Here is a 19,748-nt window from a genome sequence, read left to right as displayed (position 1 = left end):
TAAACATCCATGTTGTGAGCATCAATTACAAATGACATCCAGTTTTTCAAAATATGGTGGACTGTGCATGTAGAAATAATGTCCACATAACCTCCCCCAGATATGTCATGGTAGAAGTTGTCTATGTATCCTGCTTTCCACTATATAAGAAAGTCGTCACACATCAGAGCGTGGAGACATCTTACGCACCCTGCAAGAACTTAGGAGGGGTTGGTCTTTCTTTTTCAAACTGTGGCCAGAGCAAGACAGTGCCAGTGTTGCTGCTGTACCTCATAACCTTGTGGTAACAGCAGTCACCTTTAAGATAGCAAACCTGAACTGTAATTGCTGTGGCTAAGAGGATTTTAACATCTCCCATCTTTAAGAAGAATGCCACATTAGAGTGATGCTGTTTCCCTTCTATCACCTTCACTACAACAGTGTTTACGGAATCAGAATTGTAATTTAGCTGGGAAGACACCTCAGGAGGTCTCTGGGCCAACCTCCTCCTCAAAGCAGTGGCAGCTATGAGCTTGGGCCACGTTGCTCAGGCCTTTATTCCAGACAGGTCTTGAAAAATCTCCAAGGATGGACGCACAGCCTCTCTGGGCTGCCTGCTCTACTGCTTGACTCTCTACGCGGTGAAATGAAGGCTTGCTTTATTACCAGTCTGAACCTGTTCCAAATTATGTCCACTGTCGCTTCGCCACGACATGTACCACTTGGAAAAGCCTATCTCTGTCTTGTGGGAACTTCTCCCCAGGCTTTGGCAGGCTGCTGTTACCGTCCCCCTTAACACTGCCCCACACCAGGCTAAATAAACTCAGTTTCCTCAGCCTCACCTCACATGGCAAGAGCTGGCCATTTTCTTGGCCCTCCACCGAATTCACTCCAGCTTATCAAAGTATTTCTTGTGTTCAGGGGTCCAAACCTAGACAAGGTATTTTAGATGTGGTCTAATGAATGCTGAGTAAGGGGTCGGAGGGGTGCTAAGAAGTTCAGAGCATGTTAAGACACTACAAAAGGCATCAAGGTGTGAATAGGGTGGCATGCTCTGGTTTTTAGAGCTGGGTTAAGGTGCTTTCTTTAACCTGTAGAACGTAACAGTTCAGACCACTCGGGCAGAAAGGAGTTGGTGTCTCATACCTGCGCTTAGCTGTTCATAGTGAGTAGAGAGCTTTCCTTGCTGCCTTGTCTTTGTTCTTACTGCCTTTTTTTTTTTTTTGGTAGATGTTTGAGTGTATTCTGAGAACACTTCCTCAGCAAAGTAACACAAACCAGAAAGATGGGAGTAATATCTGCTTTCTCAGCTCTAAAGGGACAGGCTCAAAGTACACAATGAGTAGCACTGATGGGATATGCAGAGCGGTTTGTGTGGTCAGAGTGATCTTCTGAACTTTACTTAAGGGACTTTCAGGAAGCTAGTTAGAGGGCTGTGAATATGCGTGGCTCTTCAGTACTGAGCTGAGGCACTGGCATGCTTCTCAAAGTACAAGTTCTCTCTGTGTATCTTGCATGAGTATGCCCCAGCTGACCTAAGTGAGGCTAAAAATGCTGTTAACTGTGAAGTGCATGTTCTTATGTGTGCATGCCTAGCTCTGAGGTACAAAGCCATAAAAAGAGACATTTTGCAGACAATGTCTAGATTGCTAGAAACAAGTCTGTTTCTAGGCAGCATGTGCCTCTTGGACCAAAGTACTCTGGTTTCAGTCTGTTCCTAAGCATTCCAATATAAAACAGAAAAATCTCTGACATTCTTCATTTAGAAGATGTGAAGAGCTTTAATGCCTTGGGAAACTTACTTCATAACATTTATATTGAGTCTGTTTTCATCTATTTCATAAAAGCATATTCCAATGTAATGGCCTGTAATCAGCGCTAACGCTTCAAGCCAGTTAATTCACTGTGATTTGATTAATACATTTTAGAGGCAGACTGACATGATGGAGTGATTAGATGAACCTAGCCATCCAGCAATGTTTGAAAGCCAAGCTTACTCATCTGTAATTTTATCTCATTAGGATAGCTTTATAAATTAGATTTTTTTAAATAAAGTCATTACTTGATGTAAGTAAAATTTCTTTATTTGCCAAACTAGTATATTTTATAATTTTATTTTCATGGCTTCACTGCAATTGTATTACACTCCATTGCCACTGAGGAATGCTTGCAGGGAAAAAAAATGGCTTTCTATGTTAAGAAGGTGCAGAAGGTGTCTGAAATGGCAGCATAACAAATGACATATCACAATTATTCATTTCATTATTTTGTTGCCTGTGAAATGGCCAGGCATGAAACACTACCTGTCGCTGAGTGACGAGGATGTATTCCAGAGATTTTAACTAATTTTATTGCTTGCTTGTAGCATATTTGTTTTCACACTGGGACCCAATACAAAAATTGAAAGGTCTTTTGGTGAAATATACGTGTGTCTGTGTACCTAGGCTGTATTGAAATTGCATGACAATTAAGCACCTGACCAGCTTGGGTGCTTTTGAAATCTCAGGAAGCAACAAGCTGAGACTTTAACTACCTAAATTCCCTTTAAAATAAAACTTGATGTATTTATGTGTTGAAATTTAAGGAAATAATGCAAATGATGGTTTGAGGACTTCACCAAGCTGCCTATGCTTCTGCTATCTTATGTTACAGAATGTATACAAGAAATAAAGGTTAGCAAGTACTTTGTCTTGTGTGGACATCTGCAGTTGGACACGTGCATTTTGCTTGGAAGCTCTGAAGCCCAGTTGCTGGGGTCTTTGATTGTGATTTTGTGAAATTTTTTGTCTCCAGAAAGCATTTCTTTGAGAAATCTAACTGCCCTACTGGTCGGTCAATAGAGTAATCAGACTAGCTGCACATTGTCATGCTCTTTGTGTGTGTGATGTCCCAAAATGTCTGGGTTTGCTATACAGTGCTCTTGGTTGAATGTGAAGAGGGTTGTGTATTCATTTAATAGCACTTGGGGCATCCCAAGTTAGGCAGTTTAGGGCTGCAAACCAGAAGTACTCTGGAACAGTTCTCTGAAAAGTGTCAAGTATTACTGCCTATAGTTTTTGTCGTGCAATGTCTCTCAAGCTCAGGCACATCATTCATTTTGTTTTATATAAAATGTCTGACACAAGCGGTTGTGATGCACCACATTCTAATGATCAGGTCAGGAAACTTGGCAGGCTGTTTTTCCTTGAAAGGGAAGACTGTATAATACTATTTGTGATTGCTGTTCGTTCAATAAAGTTTTCAGTCTTCCAATTTATTTACTTTCAATTTTGGTTTCAGTTCATTTAACCTTCAGAAAACATTTGTGCTGTCTACTCCTTTACAAAAGGAAGGCTCTAGCAGCCCCTTGCTGCATTTATCTCTTGCTGTGGACCTGTGATGTCTGCAGTAATAAATGTATCCGTTTGAATCAGAAGTGATTAAGTGCTTGTTGAAATGTCTTCTGGAACAAAACATTAGCTTTTGCTTTCAAAGGGCAGATATTGCAGCAGATAGCACTTAACCCGGCTAAGGACAAAATGTTATGTTTAAACATCACTTTTCTGCTTGCCTCTATGAAAGTGCGTATCTGCATTCAAGCACTTCCATTTCTTAATATATCAAAATAAGTATCTCTACAGAATTGAAAGTAGCATGATTGTAACTATTGCTTTATTTTTTAAAACAGCCCACCCATCCACAATTTGCTGTGATTTATTCCTTTGAACTTGTACATCTGAAGACAAAACAAAGGAAAAAAGCTTTAGGCAGGCATTGGTATTTACCTGCAATACTTCTGTCTTCAGAGGCACTGATTCATCTGGCTGTACATTTCTGAACTAAAACTGAATTTGGCCATCTTGCAGTAATGCCCATTTGTGCAGCTCAAAAATTCATATGAGATTTGACACTAATAGCGTCATCTTGAACGTACGTTCTAACTGTGGCCATTGCTTTTCAAAGCTGAGATATATATGAGTGAAACCATATAGATCCTTATTTTGCTGACTGTTGGGAAAAATCTCAAGGCCCAAAGATGTAACATGGAGAAGATTTGAGTTTCCTGCCCAAATCAGGTAGACAGACTACTTGTCCATCTGTGTGTATACAGCGCACAACAGAGATCCTTCTAGCGCAGTGGAGGTCCTGATGCATTGCATGGGACTTTCTGAGTGCTAATGCAAAAAGTTAATAATGGCAATTGAATCAAATCATTGTTAATAACTCATCAATGTAGTGGCGAAGTGCTATGTATTTCCTTAATTTGAAACTAATAGGGATCCCCAGTAACTATGCAAATACATCCCAAGAATGCATGTCTGACATACAGTTTTGTATTCTCTAAAGTCAATATAGATATTAAGAAACTAATAATATGTATTAACAAATGTGAAAATACAGAGCAAACACAAAATAGTCTGATCTTTCTATTTTATCTATATCTCATTTTCAAAGAGTGTGTTTTAAGATGCCTCTACTTACCAAAAATATTCTGCAAGTGTATGAGTATTTATCAATATTGTGTTAATTTTCATTAATTTTAGTAATGTATGAATTGCAAACGTGTTATTTTTTTTCTATGAGTGGAATTTGGAAACAGAAAAAAAAAATATGGACTATAAAAATCAGTCACCTGACAGTAAGTGTTAATTAAAATTTTTCTCTTGCATTCTGTCTTTCAGATTTGTGACAAGGAATGGCATTACTATGTTGTCAATGTTGAGTTTCCTGTTGTTACATTATACATGGATGGAACAACATACGAGCCTTACCTTGTGACCAATGACTGGCCTATCCACCCTTCACACATAGCCATGCAGCTGACAGTCGGTGCTTGTTGGCAAGGTAAGATGACAGCCAATAGTAGACTGTAGAATTATGAATTCAGACTAAAAAGAATCTTATTCGTGTCACTGATTGCATAGTAAATCAGTTACTAACAGGTTTATGGTATAAAATCAGAAGTAAATCCAGAGCTCATAATGAATCAATTCCAAGGATAAAATGGATGGGACATCAACAGTCTTTGCATTTCCACTATCTAAAGGATATATATTATTCTTTATATATATATATATATAAAGAATATTATACTGTGTTTAATACAGCTTGTGTATTCAACATGAAAGATTGCCTTCTTTATCCTTTGTCTTCACTTTTAATGGTTTCCCTTGTTCTCCAGCTTTAAGCAAACTCTCAAAATATTGTTCTAAAGAACTCCAGCTATCTCCTTTTAGTGTGTGCCTCAAATTTCTTTCATAACTCATGGCCTGATTCTGCATTCTTCACATGGGGGTATATATCACCAGTAATTCCACTAATTTTATCAATTTACTGTGTTATAGACCAGATGTTAAAGCAAGAGTAAAATAAAATCAAGTCACAACCCCAGAGCTCTACTTGTATGGGCATTTGCTTAAATATTAGTTTCTCCTGTTTTCTAACCTTTATAATCCTGTTGTTCTCTTTCTTTTTTCTGGTCCTTCTGCCACTCCTCCTTTTTCTGTTCTCTGCCTTAACCCTGAAGCAGTCCTCTTTTTCGGCTCATCTGCTCTTCTAAAGTTGTCTCCATTACTCTTCCATGTTGATTTTCTATTTATGCATTGAGTCTTGTTTTCACTTAAGACGAAGTATGAAGTGAAGCCAACTGTATAATTAAGAAAAAATACTTTGACCCAGATCATATTTCTTCCCCAATCTTTAATGCTGGCTCACTTTCGCTGTTATTACCTTCTTGCAAGTTTAATCTCTGCTCAATTACAACACATTATCTGCAAAATTTGGACATCTTATGCATGGCAGAGCTCTTCAGTGTAAATAGTATTGGAAGCCAATACAGCTGTTAGATCATGGGCACCCTGGGGTAAAGATCCAATCTTTACTTTGATGACAACATGCAGAATAAAGCCACACTAATTCTAAAAACAAGATTTGATAAGTTTTGAGTATTGATCACTGAGATAAGCATTATGATAGCCAGCTAACCAGCATGACACTAATCCCATGTATTTGTAAAATTATAGACCTATTATTCTCTAACTGATAATTTACATGTGTAGGCTTCTGTCTCTGTAGGATGATCTTCAGTTCTATTGGAATTTTTCACTGCTGTTAAATATATAGCAGAACAAATTTAACTTTAAGGTGTTAATATTCTAAGGGAATGTTACTCATTTTTTAGCTAAAAATACCTATCAAAATCTTTAGAAACTGGAACTTTGGTTTAGCCAGTAGTTTACTGGGATGAACAGTTGACAGATACCAATTTGCTTTACATGAATTTTCTCTTTGTTTGATCTGTTGGGGTTTTTTTTCTTGTGTAGTTTTGGTGCATATTTTAAAATCAGAATTCCAGAGTTAACAAATGCAGATGCCGTTCTTGAATGGAGTAAAATCAGTTCTTTCCAGACATGAGCAAATTCCATAGGGACTGTGAATAATCCTTGAGTGTTGCCTTCTGAAAAATCAGCATTTCTTAGTGGCCATACTAAAGAAATTTTATTTTAATCCCTTATTTCATGTTTATTTTTAGGTTCTTCTGTGTAGGTTTACATAAGTATCTTGGTGCATTATTTGTATTATTTCTGCCCCTTCTTTCTTTCATACATTGTGTTTTATCACTCTCTAATAGCAACCTTGGGGGGGGGGGGGGTATGCACGCTCCTAAAAGTCTCAGTACTGGTGGGAATCCACTCCCCTCAGCCCTCACCTGAATCTCATGTTAATCATCGTGCAGATGCCAAGTTTTGAGAACCGTGGAGTAGTAGCTTTATCTATGGAACACGCACTCTGTAAGCAAGAGCTATGCCAGTTGTGCCACAGCGCTGCATCTGTGCATTTCATCTATCTCCAAGGCAGCTGAATACAATAAGAATAGTCTTGTTTCCTTTGCATCTTTGTCTCTTTAACTCAAATTGTTAAGAGAAAGAATTATATAAGTTTTCAATAAATTTAGACAACAGACTAAATTTAGTATTTAGGATGCTAAACAAATACAAAGTTGCAGTTGTCGACAGTTTTAGCTTTGCCTTGAATAATTTGATGGCTCAATGAATATCATACAGGGTAAGCTTCTTTTTTGGTGAAACATCTGATTTAAACTACTGAAATTTTACCTACTGCTGCTGTCAGTATTTGCCACAAGATTATGTTTTAGCTATTTTAATTGTGTGAGAATTGGAGCTCATCAAAAAAAGAAAGCAATTTTCCATCTCATGAAAATGTCAAGGTTTAGCTAAGATGCCGTGCTAAAGAGTCTGATAAACTATCACTTGTTAGGAATAAGATGAACTTCTAATGCTTATATGAAATAAGATTTCAAGATACTGCTTTTGGCAAAGCTTATCTTTTGATAGCTTTGTTTTGATCATGTCGTACTATTTTAAATGAATGGTATGGAAAGTCACTTTGTTAATAAGATTCAGCACTCCAATCTGTTGAACTGTAATTATTAAACATATAAACCCAATCTATTCCATTCAAAATGTTAATTTTCAAAATTCCTATATTTCAAGAAAAAGTGGACTTATCAAACAAACAATTGGACTATAAATAGTTTCAGTAAAGCTGCTAACTGGGTCTACTTAGGGTAATACATTTTGGCCAGTAAGAATAGTCTAAACCTTTCATTTTCAAAACATTAGAAAACTGCTTTACAACCATGAATGATTTATTTTGTGAAAAATATGCAGTGATTTTGGTGTCGTAAGCCATTCAGGAGAGTCCTTGTTAAGAGAACATGAGGAGTTTATAGCTCTGGTTTGCTTAGACTATTTCCTCCCCTTTTTATCAAAACACTGGCAGAATAGGAACACAAATTCTAACCTCTTCCTTCAGACAGGACAAGACTTTTTTTTCTGTCTTTACTAAACCATTTTATAGTTCTGAGTCCACAGTATCCATTTATCAAAGTCAAGTTATTTGAAAAACAATCTCAACTCAGACAACTAAATGAACCAGAAGAAATAACATTCCTTTTTCTTACCACAGCAATTTGGATTTCCTCAGCAGAAAGTAAGTAATCATGACTGTGGGGCAGCTTAAAAACTGATGGGGAGCAGGAAGAGTGTATTTAGAGGGCAAAGCAAAAAATCGAGAACAAGAATAATTGTAAAGTACTCTGTTAGCACTTAATAGGAAAATCTGCTACTGCTCTAAAGGATTTACCCTTTCATATATGACAATTTTCAGTCTGATCTGGAAAGTGGGAATCGTTCTGCTGTTTCTCGAGGAATCTGAGAATCCTCCAGGTTATGAGACAAGTGACTCTTGCAGCTCTGGTCTTTTCGTCACTTACACTGGTACTTAGGTTAGGTAACAAATATTATGCTTGCAGCTCCTTGTCTTTCTCAGAGGTATGTCATGAAAGAGTCTCGGGCACAGAAAGAGGATTCTTTTCTTTGAAATTAATATTTTCTGTTATTAATATTTCAATTCCAGAGTAACTCTTTCCTGACTTTTATAGCCTTCTTTATAGCACCCATTATGAAAAGTTAGGTTAGTTTTTATTTCTACCTTCAGCTGCTCAAGTGAAATATAAAAGCAGTTTAAGTTTGGTGCTGTTCTCCTGAATCTAACATGAAAACAAACCAAATGTGTAATCTCTCAGGTTTACACAATAAATTTAAACTTTAGCTTATGATATGCTTGCTGTCCCATTTGCATCAAACCAGTTACTTTTTTTTAATTGACATCAGCATTCCAGTTGTGATGGGCAAGTCTCTCCTACATCTTTACCTTTTCCTTGGCAGTGTAAAAAGCATGCCTAATTTGTTTGTTTTATGCAATATTTCTTTAAATAATGTGAGTGAAGTGCTAGGACCCCTAAAAGGAGGAAAAAATAGCCTTTTCCTTAAGAGCAGTGTCTTGTCTAGGGGGCAAGAAGGTGCTGGAGGCAGAAGTTAGGGTCCCCATTTGTAGATGGCAGCCTGGAGACAAGCAGAGTGCAGATGGCTGAAAGCACAGAGCCAGGCTTTAAGGGTGGTGGGAGCGAAGGTTCCTAGGGTCTGTCAGGCACTGGGTGAAGTTTACTGCAACCCAGGATGTGACTCCGTTACCTAAACCCAAGCCTGGGGGAGTTTCCAGCTTTAATGACACATCGGGCATGAGGAAAGTTGTATTAAAAAACCTCCTTTTTATGTTTTGTTCTGGCATAATCAATATTTATTTTCTCTCCTTAAAATTATGTATTCTGCATGTTACTCTCCTATAATCTTCCTTTTTTAATTTAAAAATCTTGCTTGTTTCTTCAGGGAGCTCATTGATTTAGTGTCCTATCACAATGGTTAGCATATAGTTAAATGTATTTTAATTTGTATAGTTCATGCTTAACACTGCTATACTTGGAGGGGTGGGGGTAGTTTATTTGAGGGTGGAAGATAAAGAATTGTCTTTAGATTAAACTGTTTGTGTTGACTCAGTTACATGTGACCCCAGAGCAGTGACAGCTGGAGAGGGGAGCTTCCTAATCTGTTGCAGCCTATCTCTAGCAAAGTGCCAGGCTTAGGGCATGGCAAAGCCTAACTCACTTTTTAGCTATGATTCAGTGATGCTAGGCCTGCCAAAAGGTGATACCGACTGCAGAACTAGGCGAGCTGGACTCCTAGTGAACTGAGGGTGGGAATGAACAGTTCAGGGTACTGGTACAGCTGTTCCTGAAATAAGACCTCTATGTACCCTGGTTAAAGTTTGACAGCTTTCTCTGCAGGTACATAGGGGTTAAGGATATAACTTAATTTTATCTTCTTTAAAAGGTTTTTTTTTTTGTTCACATCAGTGGTCTCACAGATGATTGTCAAGGGTGGGATCTTGATGTGGTTGTGGCTATTTAGGTCAAAAGCTCTTCTGTCTCTAATGGTGAAAGAAGTTTTGACAAAAAAAATTACTCTTTCTCAAGGGTGTCTAAAGGAAACAAATTACTTGCTTGTATGTGTACTTCCCAGCACAAAAGAGACCCCAAAGAAAACATGTGGGAGGTGTCACCCTGGCACTGTCTGTTAACCCCTGCCTCCCTGAATGGGTGTTAGAAGCAGGCACGGTCCATTGGGACAGCAGAGAGCTTCTGAAGGCTCAACTCCGGCTCTCATTTCAATCTCTTCTCTAGCAATAAGAATACTCTAACTTTGCCCTTCCCGCTCAAGATTCTCAAGAGCATTCCAGACAATAAAGAGGTAACACAGTTCCGCAGCAAGGAAGCAGAATTAACCTTACTCTCTGAGGGTAAAGTGCAGTATCGAGAGTAGGTGATTTTTCCTCTGGTCACTTAAAAAAAAATACATCACAGCAAGAATAGAATCAAACTTCCTGATGAAGAACAAAATTGTTCTTATTCTGCCTTTTAGCTTTTGCAGTCCTGTTCATTCTCCTAAGCAGTACAAACAAATTAAGGTTACCTTATCCTGGAGCTGCACTTTCTGGGAGCTTACCTTCGTAAGCACTCCTCTGAGTTCATTATTTTTGATTCAGTTTATCCGAGGACATAGCAAATAGACCCTTTTACAGAGTGAGAAATCTCTTCCATTAAACCAAGGTTTATAGGTTCCCACTCTCATCCCTTTATTGCTGAATATTCCGTGGTGAGGGGAGCTACAAAATTTGGTAGCCTAATCATCGTTTGTACCACAGGCTGCAAACAGATTTCCTCCAAGTTTGTCTGAAAAGATAAGGTCTTTAGTTCATACTCTTTCCCTCCTAAAATGGCTTCTTTATGTATCATTCCTAAAATCCTGTCAGGAAAGTAGTGACACAAGTTAATGACTTGTCACAAGGTTATATTGTATCTTACCATGACTGTAAGTCATTATTTCTAATGATGCCACCCATTCTGGAGTGCTGGAGCTTCACAGTGTAATTACGCTGGCCTCATTGTACAGAGGAAGGTCTTCAGGAGAAGCCTGTCAAGAGGCAAACTTCTTTGTCATGAATATAGCAGAAGGCTATTGTAGTTCCTGTTTTCTAAGGAATTTCTGATTTCTATTTTTCTTTTGTATTCTGTCATTTTCCTCTTTCCTTAACCTAGGCTGGAGACCAATTTTTTTTTGTAGAGTACCTCTGTGAAATAACCTTATTGACCTTACATGTCAGCACTCTGGTGGCATATCAATCACAAATTACAGTCAGAGAACCAACTTAGTAGTCAAGGCAAGAAGAACAGTAAGAGTTAAAAGTTGGAGAGGGATCAGATCACTGAGAGACAAATACACTGTGGGCAGTGGTAGTAGTGCCAGGCTGTATCACTCAAGCTTGGACTTCCCCCAGAAATAAAGATATTCAACAGCTAAAGATTAACCCCTGCTGTACATTCTAACATCAGTGGATCGTGCCTTGGTGGCTGACGTAGCTTGCACCACCCTGAGGCCTCAGTGGAGTGACAGAACCAAACAAATAAATGCAAGACTACCTGGGTAGATTTCAATATGTTGTGATGCTGAATATCTCTATACTAATGCTTCTCTTAGTGCAGCAGTGTTCTCTGTCTCTTGCCCTTCTTATCAAAAACAAGATGGAGCAGATTTCAATGCACTTCACAGATCTTTCCTGGGATTTTCGTGGAAGGTTAGTTTAGGAGGGAGGGCGTTTTCTTGGAGAGCTGCATTTGCATTCAGATCCGTCACTAATTCAGCATAGGTACATGTCCCTTCTTTAATTGAATTCCTGCACTGGGGACTATGCACCAGCACAAATGTTATTTGGAGAATAGGAATATAGTTTTTTTGGGCAACATTAACATCACTTGGACTGCAATTTACTCTAAGATATAGAAGATTGTAACATTTTTCTGTGATTGTCATAATTTCCCACAGTTCCCCTAGTAATAACAAAAATGTATGGGTTTAATTGTGAGAGATTATATAGAGCGTTTTTCTTATTTTGAGAAAAATTATCTTATGTAGTGTAAGTTATATCATGCTTTTGATCTATGGATCTATTGCACAGAGATAGATTAGTATACGTAGCCCTTACTGTTCTGTGTATTTGTCTTATTTAAAATAATGCTTTAAAGCCTAAAGTTGTCTGTCTGAGGTCACCAGGTTATGGTATCGACCAAGAGCAGGGGCAAACTTACATAGTGCCATGTTTGATGAGTGATTTTCTGAGTAATTTTTGTCTGAAAAAAAAATACTACATTTTTTTTGTGCTGAGAAGGTCTGGGAGTATAAAAGCTGGAGCCACTAATTGGGACTACTCCTGAAATGTATGTTAGGCTGTTTAACAGCCAATCTGCTTGTCAGGGTATTAAACTTAGCTCCCTAAACTGCCATAATAAAAAGATCAGATAAATTTAGGGGCTTGGACCTGAGGACTTCAGAGCCGGAATGTCTTGCAGCTGCTTCCAGATTCACTTCAATCTTTATGTTGGGACCCTGAATAATCGATCACTCCTTAATTATCTGGCTCAGTATAACCAGAGTCTATAATGTCTCAAAAGAATCACATCTCAGTTGGAAATTCTCTTGATTAATCATTTTCAGTGAAAAGCTCGTTCTGCTTAGACTGCCCTGATAATTACTGGCTCGTTATTAGGGTACAGCAAAAGGTCTAAAAGAAGATCTGTGAACTCAATAAAGTCACTTGTTTTGACAAAAAGGCATGATTGTTCTCTGAAGATTGGTAAGCAGCACTTTACATCTCTGAATTCAAAACAATACAAATGTAAAATTCAGTGGTAATCAAATTCTGCCATATTTTATATCAACCCAACATGAAATTAAAAAAAAAAAAAAAAAAAGCCATGAACCAAAACCAAACTCAAAATGGTGTCGTGGAAATAGGCTCTGCTTCATTAATGGATACGCCTTAACCCTATGAATTCTGAAGCCTGAGAATCTTCAGTTTCCTCTGGACCCTACAACACTATATCTAACAGAACCTCCTCATGGCTGGGATCAGGTGGTGTTTGCTAGATGACAGTCCTTAACCCCCCTAAATTACCATTCATCTGAGAGATTCTAGCTGTTTACAGGAGGTGATGTGTGTACTAGAAGCATTTGTTGTCCATGTGTACAGGGGAGTCACCCTGACTGATCTGCCCACAAATAGGACAGGCATCTGCCACATGCTCATCTAAAATTCAGTAGGTTAATTCTACATTTGACCTGTTGTGTTTGAGATTTCAGGCACCAGCGGTAACTGTGCGTGTGACTATTTAGGAATATGCCAAACACTGGTATAGTAAGGTCTTGCTTTCTTTGGCAGCTTGATCGCTCCCTCCAAGGCGAGGGCTGCTGTGGGGTGCAGCGTACTGTCTCCTCGTGTGTGGGCCCTCCACTGACTTGTGCTCCCTGCTCCAGGGTGCTGTGGTGCTGGGCTTGGTGTGGTCACCAGCTGCGAAGAGCGCAGGAGGAAGGTGACTCTCAGCAGTCAGAGGCTTCCTGCTTAGGCGAGAGAACACCCTGACCCTGGCTAGGAGGTGCCCCTGCCTAGCCCTACTCCTCAGCTGCAACTCAGATCATTGGACATTAGGAGACCCTGATAATTCTAGTTATCTAGATTATTCCACTAGCAGCATGCGCTTTATTTTTGCAGCCTGTTCAAAGCCCTGTGCCTATTTTATATCTCAGCTGTCTCTTTCTCAGAACTGTGTCTGCTAAATCTCAGATCCCCTATCTCAGAACCCAAGTATCTGCTAAAATAGTTTTACCTGGTGGGAAGCCCAGCAGGCCAGACCCAGACCCTTCCTCTGTACATTTCGGTGTCAGTGCGTGCGCTGCACTTGTTCATCTGCGCTAGCATTCGTGCTTAGCAGAAAAAAGAAAGTAACTCAGACTTTATCAAGGTGACCGTGGGTAAAGTTCTGGTGGGAGGGACCCCACCTCCCCTAGTGCCCAGGCTGCCCCACTTGCTCTGCATTGATAGAGTTCCAGGCAGAAGAAGTCAGAACTGGCATAGAAGAATCCCAGTCTAGAAAATCGTTATTATTTTAGCAGGTGAAAACTGTGGTGCATACTACTTTGAAAATGACTAAGAAGTGAACAGCATTATAGTGAATAATTATGTATACCAACAGTTCCTCTGGATGCCTCCCGCAGTCTGTTGACACCATCTTCCCGTTATGAGGATAGGATTAACGCCAAAAAAGCAACATCCATCCTCCTGTATCTGCCAGACTTTGAGTGTGGATGCGCATGCTGGGTTGAGCGGAAAAGGCAACACACAATTTTATCATCAAGGTGTGAATAACATTGTGGCCTGTGTTGCCTCACAACTGTGATGGTGACCACAACATTTACATTTAAGGAAGGGAAAGAAAACAGTAACTTCAAAAATTTGCCATGCAAGGGTCTGTAATGAAAGTAAGTAACATTGTTCTCTAGTGTTGTTTCCATCTTTTTTGTGTTACAGACTCAACCTAATTCCCTGACAGTAGGGAAGGTTCTGTTTTCTTTTGATGGTCACATCATTCAGCGAAGTCTTAACTAACTGACTATCTCCCAAGAGTTGGCACTCACAGTGTATTAATCCACAGTAATCAGTAAAGGTAGAGCTGAGTTACACAACACGTAACACAGCTGAGAAGTAAGTTTTCATGTTCTCTTTGGTCTTGATGCTACAACATTGTGGAGTTGAGCTGTATCGCACTTGTAAGAAAGGGCAAAAAGACCCTGACAGCAAAAAATCTCATGAAACTTGCGGAAGCAATCTAGGTTAGCTGGGTGGCCTGACCTCTGGATAGAAACTGGCCGATGCTGTGTTACAGAACACTTTCTCCCTGCACCATGACATTGGAAAGTAGAAGAAATTTTATGACACTTGGATTACCTCAAGATCATCACCGGTGAAGCTCCACTTTGTTCTCTGAATTGTTGATCCAGAGGCTTATGTAATTGATTTAGGTCTTCTTCTTTATCTTAACAATATTGTTGCTTAGGCTCGGTTTGGCAGAACCAAAAGTTAAGTTCAAATTGTTTTAAAGGAGAAAGAGCTGTTGGGACTACTTACGCATTTTCCTCAGTTGTTTCCTAGCCTGTGGTAATTTCGGTGGTGAGTCACATTCAGACAGTGGAGCTAAGCATTCCTCCTGCCCAGTGAAGCCAGTGGCTCTGAGCTGCCTATAGCTGCGTGTGGCGCTCACAGGCATGGTATGTATCATGCTCGGGGTCAAAGGATCTCTATTTGAAAAGATCTGTATTTAGAAGAATTTGGATAATATTCTGTAAAAAAAAGTTACTATCAGCATTAGTTGTAATTGCACACTGTGCCTTAACATGATCCAGAAATACCATTTCTGGATTACATATATTTATACTCATCTCATTTTGGGAGCTAAGAATTTTAGAGTGACGAGGACTTGGAGATTAGCCATCCTTGGCTATATTTGCACCCACTGAGAAGCTGAGGTCAAATACTTTAAGAATATTAGATTGCAGAAGCAAAAGGAGAGACAGCATTCAAACATACTAATATAGTAGAACGAAGCATGAACAAAATATTGATGCAGGCAGGAGTAAAACAGCCAATTGCTGAGGATTCTCAATTTATTCTGACAATATTTTCTTCTTACATTTTTGAGGATTTATTCCCAGTAATCCTTTTTATCGAAAGTTAGAATACAGGATTGTAGCAGATTGGCTTTAGGCGATTCCTTCCATTTTAGTGAAAGTTTTGGTTTTCGCTTCCCAATTTTATTGCATTGGATTTTTTCCATTTGCAATCTAATAATTACTGGCAATTGAAACACACCAGCAAGCTAACATACCCCACTGAGCTGAGAAGATTCCGAAATGCTGAGGTATAAGAATATCAAAATGTCAACATGCTGCAAACGCAAGCTGTGATAAGAGTCAGATATAATGACTTCTGCTCACCTTTGAGGATAAAATTGGCAGGTATATAATTTTGTCTTTAACTCTGGTAAAAGGTGCTTATGGAAGGCTTATTTAGCAGTCCTTTTTCTAATGAAGGGCGAGCTAGTATTCTCTCTTTAAGTTCTCATGTTTTTCCACGTGGAAAAAGCTAGTATTCTCACTGTCCTGGATTACCAAGCATGTCCTATGTAAAACACTTATAATATTGAGAGTAACTCTAGGTTATGGTGAGTGCTTCAGATAATAGCAGGAGTTCCAGGAAAAGCAACAGGAATTATTATAGTCTGCAGTGTTAGTTAAAAGATGTAAAGAAAAGGCCTTGTTCAGCCTGGCGAAGGAAAAGGGAAGACATAGCCATATTTTGACAGCTCATATTCACCGTTAGAAATAAACTTCCAACTCTGAGGATCAGCGGTCATTAGAGTGTATTCCTTGGGGAGCTTCTGTCTTCAGAAGAGTTTAGGACAGCTCAGGCAGTTCTCAAGAATGGATGAAGTACGGCGGTTCTTGCCTTGGGGGTAGGGGACAGACTGTATCATCCCTCAATGCCCCTTCAGACTCTGCTATCAGTTGTTCTAGTGCAGTTGGCCCAAACCCGGATCACCCTGCCGTAACCATGGGCATAGCTTTGCAGATTCTCTCTACTGACATAATACGAGACTAGCTAGCCCCAGCTATTTTTCACTCACGTTTTGTAGAAATACTTGCTTTTTTTACATAGCAGTTGATAGCTTCTCCAGAACAAAGATTACATCACCTCATTTACAGTCCGAATTGATCTATACATCTGCAGAAAACCCAACCTTAGTCCTGTGAACAAGTAGATAAGCCTGTTCTTCATTACTGCTTTTATAGTGCCTGTATTTGCAGTTGTAAAAGCTTATTCCTGGAAACAGTCATATTCTCTTCCGTGCTTTTGTTAGTGGTTGGGTAGATGACTTACGAGACAGATGACTTTAAACAAGAATCATCCATCTCTACGGTGGTGGCAACTTCTTGTACACCAGCATTTTTTTGAAGTGGGGCTTGGGTACAGTGAATAGTCTGTATATTCAGTACGGTTTACGCGCAATTACTGTGTCATTGTAAATGACCTAGCAAAGTAACTGTGAGTGCTTTGTCAATGACACCAGAGAAGAACTAGTCCAAAGTGAAAGAACAACCAACACCAACAACAAAAAAATCCAAACCTGAAATTCCTGTTCATAGATATAAGCACTAGTCATGTTGCTTTGTAGCTTGCTTCAGTGAGTTTACCATGCTTGTTTGTCAGGCATAGCCACAGTGCTCGGTTTATTCTAGCTTCTTGTCTAGTCCTTTATACATTTTAATGACCTAGTTTCCCATTTAAATACATTAGCTTATCGGAGGCTGCTGCTTATTTTGCATCTCCTTAGAGCTCAAGATCTACTGGCAGATTTACTGTAGGTTTCTAAGTTTCAAAGCTCCAGGATTAGTGTTGGTGTTTGAGCCTTGGAACTTGGTGTCTTCAGAATTCTGTTAGGGCTATAAGAATTTGAAGCATCACAGCACAATTTATTTCTATTATTCTTCTGTAAGTTCTTATCTGGTTTTCTCTCTTTGTCTCCTTTATTTTGGGACAGGTATGGTTTACATTTTATTAATTTGGCTTACCTTTTTCTGTCCAGATATATTGCTGCTGTATTAGTAGCAACAAGCACTTTCAAAGACAATGTAAACAGATAAATATAACATCATTTTTTTTCTGAAAAGTCAATCTCTCCGTAATGCACTATTTATTTACCAATTAATTGTCTTGGTAAGTATCAGAAAGGCCAAAATTACAACATAAACTAATCCTGCACCTTAGCAGTTGCATATGTGAAATTCTCTGTGAAGCCTCACAATAATTCTACCCAGAGGAAATTTACTGTAGAATGGACAAAAGAATGAAAGAGTGGAAAAGAATAATCTCTCTTTGGGGTGAAAAGAGAGGCAGTTTGTGCTGCCATCTTAACAAAAAAGAACAAAACCTGTCTACTATGAAGAAACAGCCTGCTTAGACAGGCTTTTCTCTCAGTACACCAGTGTTATTTTCTTCACTATAAAAAATAACTTGAGTCTTCTTCATAGTGCTCATACTGCACAGACTAGAAGTGATGTTTTTCAGGCTTTTAGGTAGCAACAGCAGCCTAAAGAAAATTTACCACTTCATCCCTATCCTAACCCCAGTTCTCACACACATCTTCAAGTTAAAGTTCAAGCTTGAGCTAGCCTGTCTGGCAGAAATAGGTTCTTTGACACTAAGGCTGCAAACACAGTAGGGATGAGTCATCTACCAATTACAACAGCTTATCAACTGCTAATCCAATTAGTCTGCTTGGCCTCACTGTTGCCTGGCTCTCCTAAATTCTCTCAGGCTCAAGGTAGGCAGTAATTCACATGCACTGATATAGCTAACACTTGCAGGAAAGACAAGCTCTAAAAATCCTCCTAGAGGAGGATGAGTAAATCACTAAATATCTCAGGAGTAATTTAGATGCTATGATCACTGGTGCAAGCAGTATGTAATCACATTTTATTGACAGCTCCTAAAGATCAGTCTTCCTTTGAAGCTGCCTGGAGTGAAACTGAATAGAGCGTAGCTAGAGGGCCTAATGACCTGATGTCACACCAAATGAGCTGCTTTGGGCTAAAAGGGAAGTGCTAAAAGCCCTTTAGCATAGTGCTGTGCCTGGGTCTGCATTCACTGCTGTGAATTTACACCATATCCTTAGAGCCAGCCCTTTGTAGGGAGCGTGGCACTTCGCTTACGCAGAGCCATGTTTCTTAGCACATCTAAGAGCTTCATGTGGTATGAGGTTTTTTGGAGGAGAAAGACAAAAGCTGTGTAAGCAATCTTGTAATGGTAAAGCTTGCAAATCATTTCTGTATAAATAGACATTGGACTTTAAACTTTTTTTTTAAATTTGTGTTTGAGCACTTCAATAATCTCATCAACTCATTTTTAAAAATGCTGTGTTTCCTTGGGCAAAGGTTTCGGAACCAATGTTTCATTCACAGTATGTTATCACAGCTTTATAAACACCTGAATACAATGCTGGTAAAACACTGACAAGAATCTTAAAGACAGGCTGCTACTGGTGCCACCCAGCAACCCACAAAGCGATTCTATTTATCACAATAAATGGTATCTCAACTAGACTTGGCTAAAATGGATATAAATACTTTTAAATGTGTTAAAACATCAAGTGAGTTATTAGATGTGTGGGTTTTGTATTGGTATCAATAATCATTTTCTATTCTCTTTCCTGCAGGAGGTGAAGTCACCAAGCCCAGATTTGCACAGTATTTCCATGGCAGCCTGGCCAGTCTTACTATCCGGCCAGGCAAAATTGAGAGTCAGAAAGTGATTTCCTGTTTGCAGGCCTGCAAGGAAGGTCTGGATATTAATTCTCTCGAGAGTCTTGGCCAAGGAATAAAGGTGAGCGATGAACTGACATCATCTTTGATAAAAATTTAGAGCTGATTTATGAAGTGGAGAGCCCAAGGTAGAGTACACACAGTACAAATGTACTCCCAGAAGCAATGTAATTTCCCATAAAGTCATGCAAAGGAAAAGCAGAACAGTAGAAAGGCTGTGACACTGCAAAGAAAAATGTTTCCATTATTGCAAAACTAGATGCTCAGAAAGTAAAGCACTGCTGGTATTTCAGAATCCTTAAGAATTGCCAGGTTGTGTTCTCATGCTTATTTTGGCAGTTTTACAGAAATAGAGATGATTCCAAAGAATTACTGAATTTTGATCTCAAGTAGCTTTAAAGCAATGGAAAGCATAAGTGCAGTATCTTTCATCTAGAGGTAATGCCAAAAGTTCCAGTGCAATACTATTGAAAAATTCAAAGTTTATTCCAAGAGGAAAACATTATGGGATGTGAAAATTGGACAATAAGAAACCCCACTAAATTAAAGAAATTAAATTTTACATTTGCATATAAATCATTATCCATCTTCTTTATGCATATG

General features: G+C 38.9%; 1 protein-coding gene across 1 annotated transcript in view; it reads left to right on the top strand.

The window, feature by feature from the left end:
- The window catches only part of CLSTN2 (calsyntenin 2), a 389,890-nt gene that overhangs the window by 350,718 nt on the left and 19,424 nt on the right, over nucleotides 1-19,748 (top strand). The window contains exons 9-10 of the mRNA XM_056359073.1: nucleotides 4,641-4,803; nucleotides 19,040-19,206. Coding sequence (XP_056215048.1) covers nucleotides 4,641-4,803; nucleotides 19,040-19,206 — 330 coding nt within the window. The remainder of the gene's footprint in view (nucleotides 1-4,640; nucleotides 4,804-19,039; nucleotides 19,207-19,748) is intronic.

The sequence above is a fragment of the Falco biarmicus genome, chromosome 13 (assembly GCF_023638135.1).
Source record: "Falco biarmicus isolate bFalBia1 chromosome 13, bFalBia1.pri, whole genome shotgun sequence".
NCBI lineage: Eukaryota > Metazoa > Chordata > Aves > Falconiformes > Falconidae > Falco > Falco biarmicus.
This window is presented reverse-complemented; position numbering and strand designations above follow the sequence as displayed.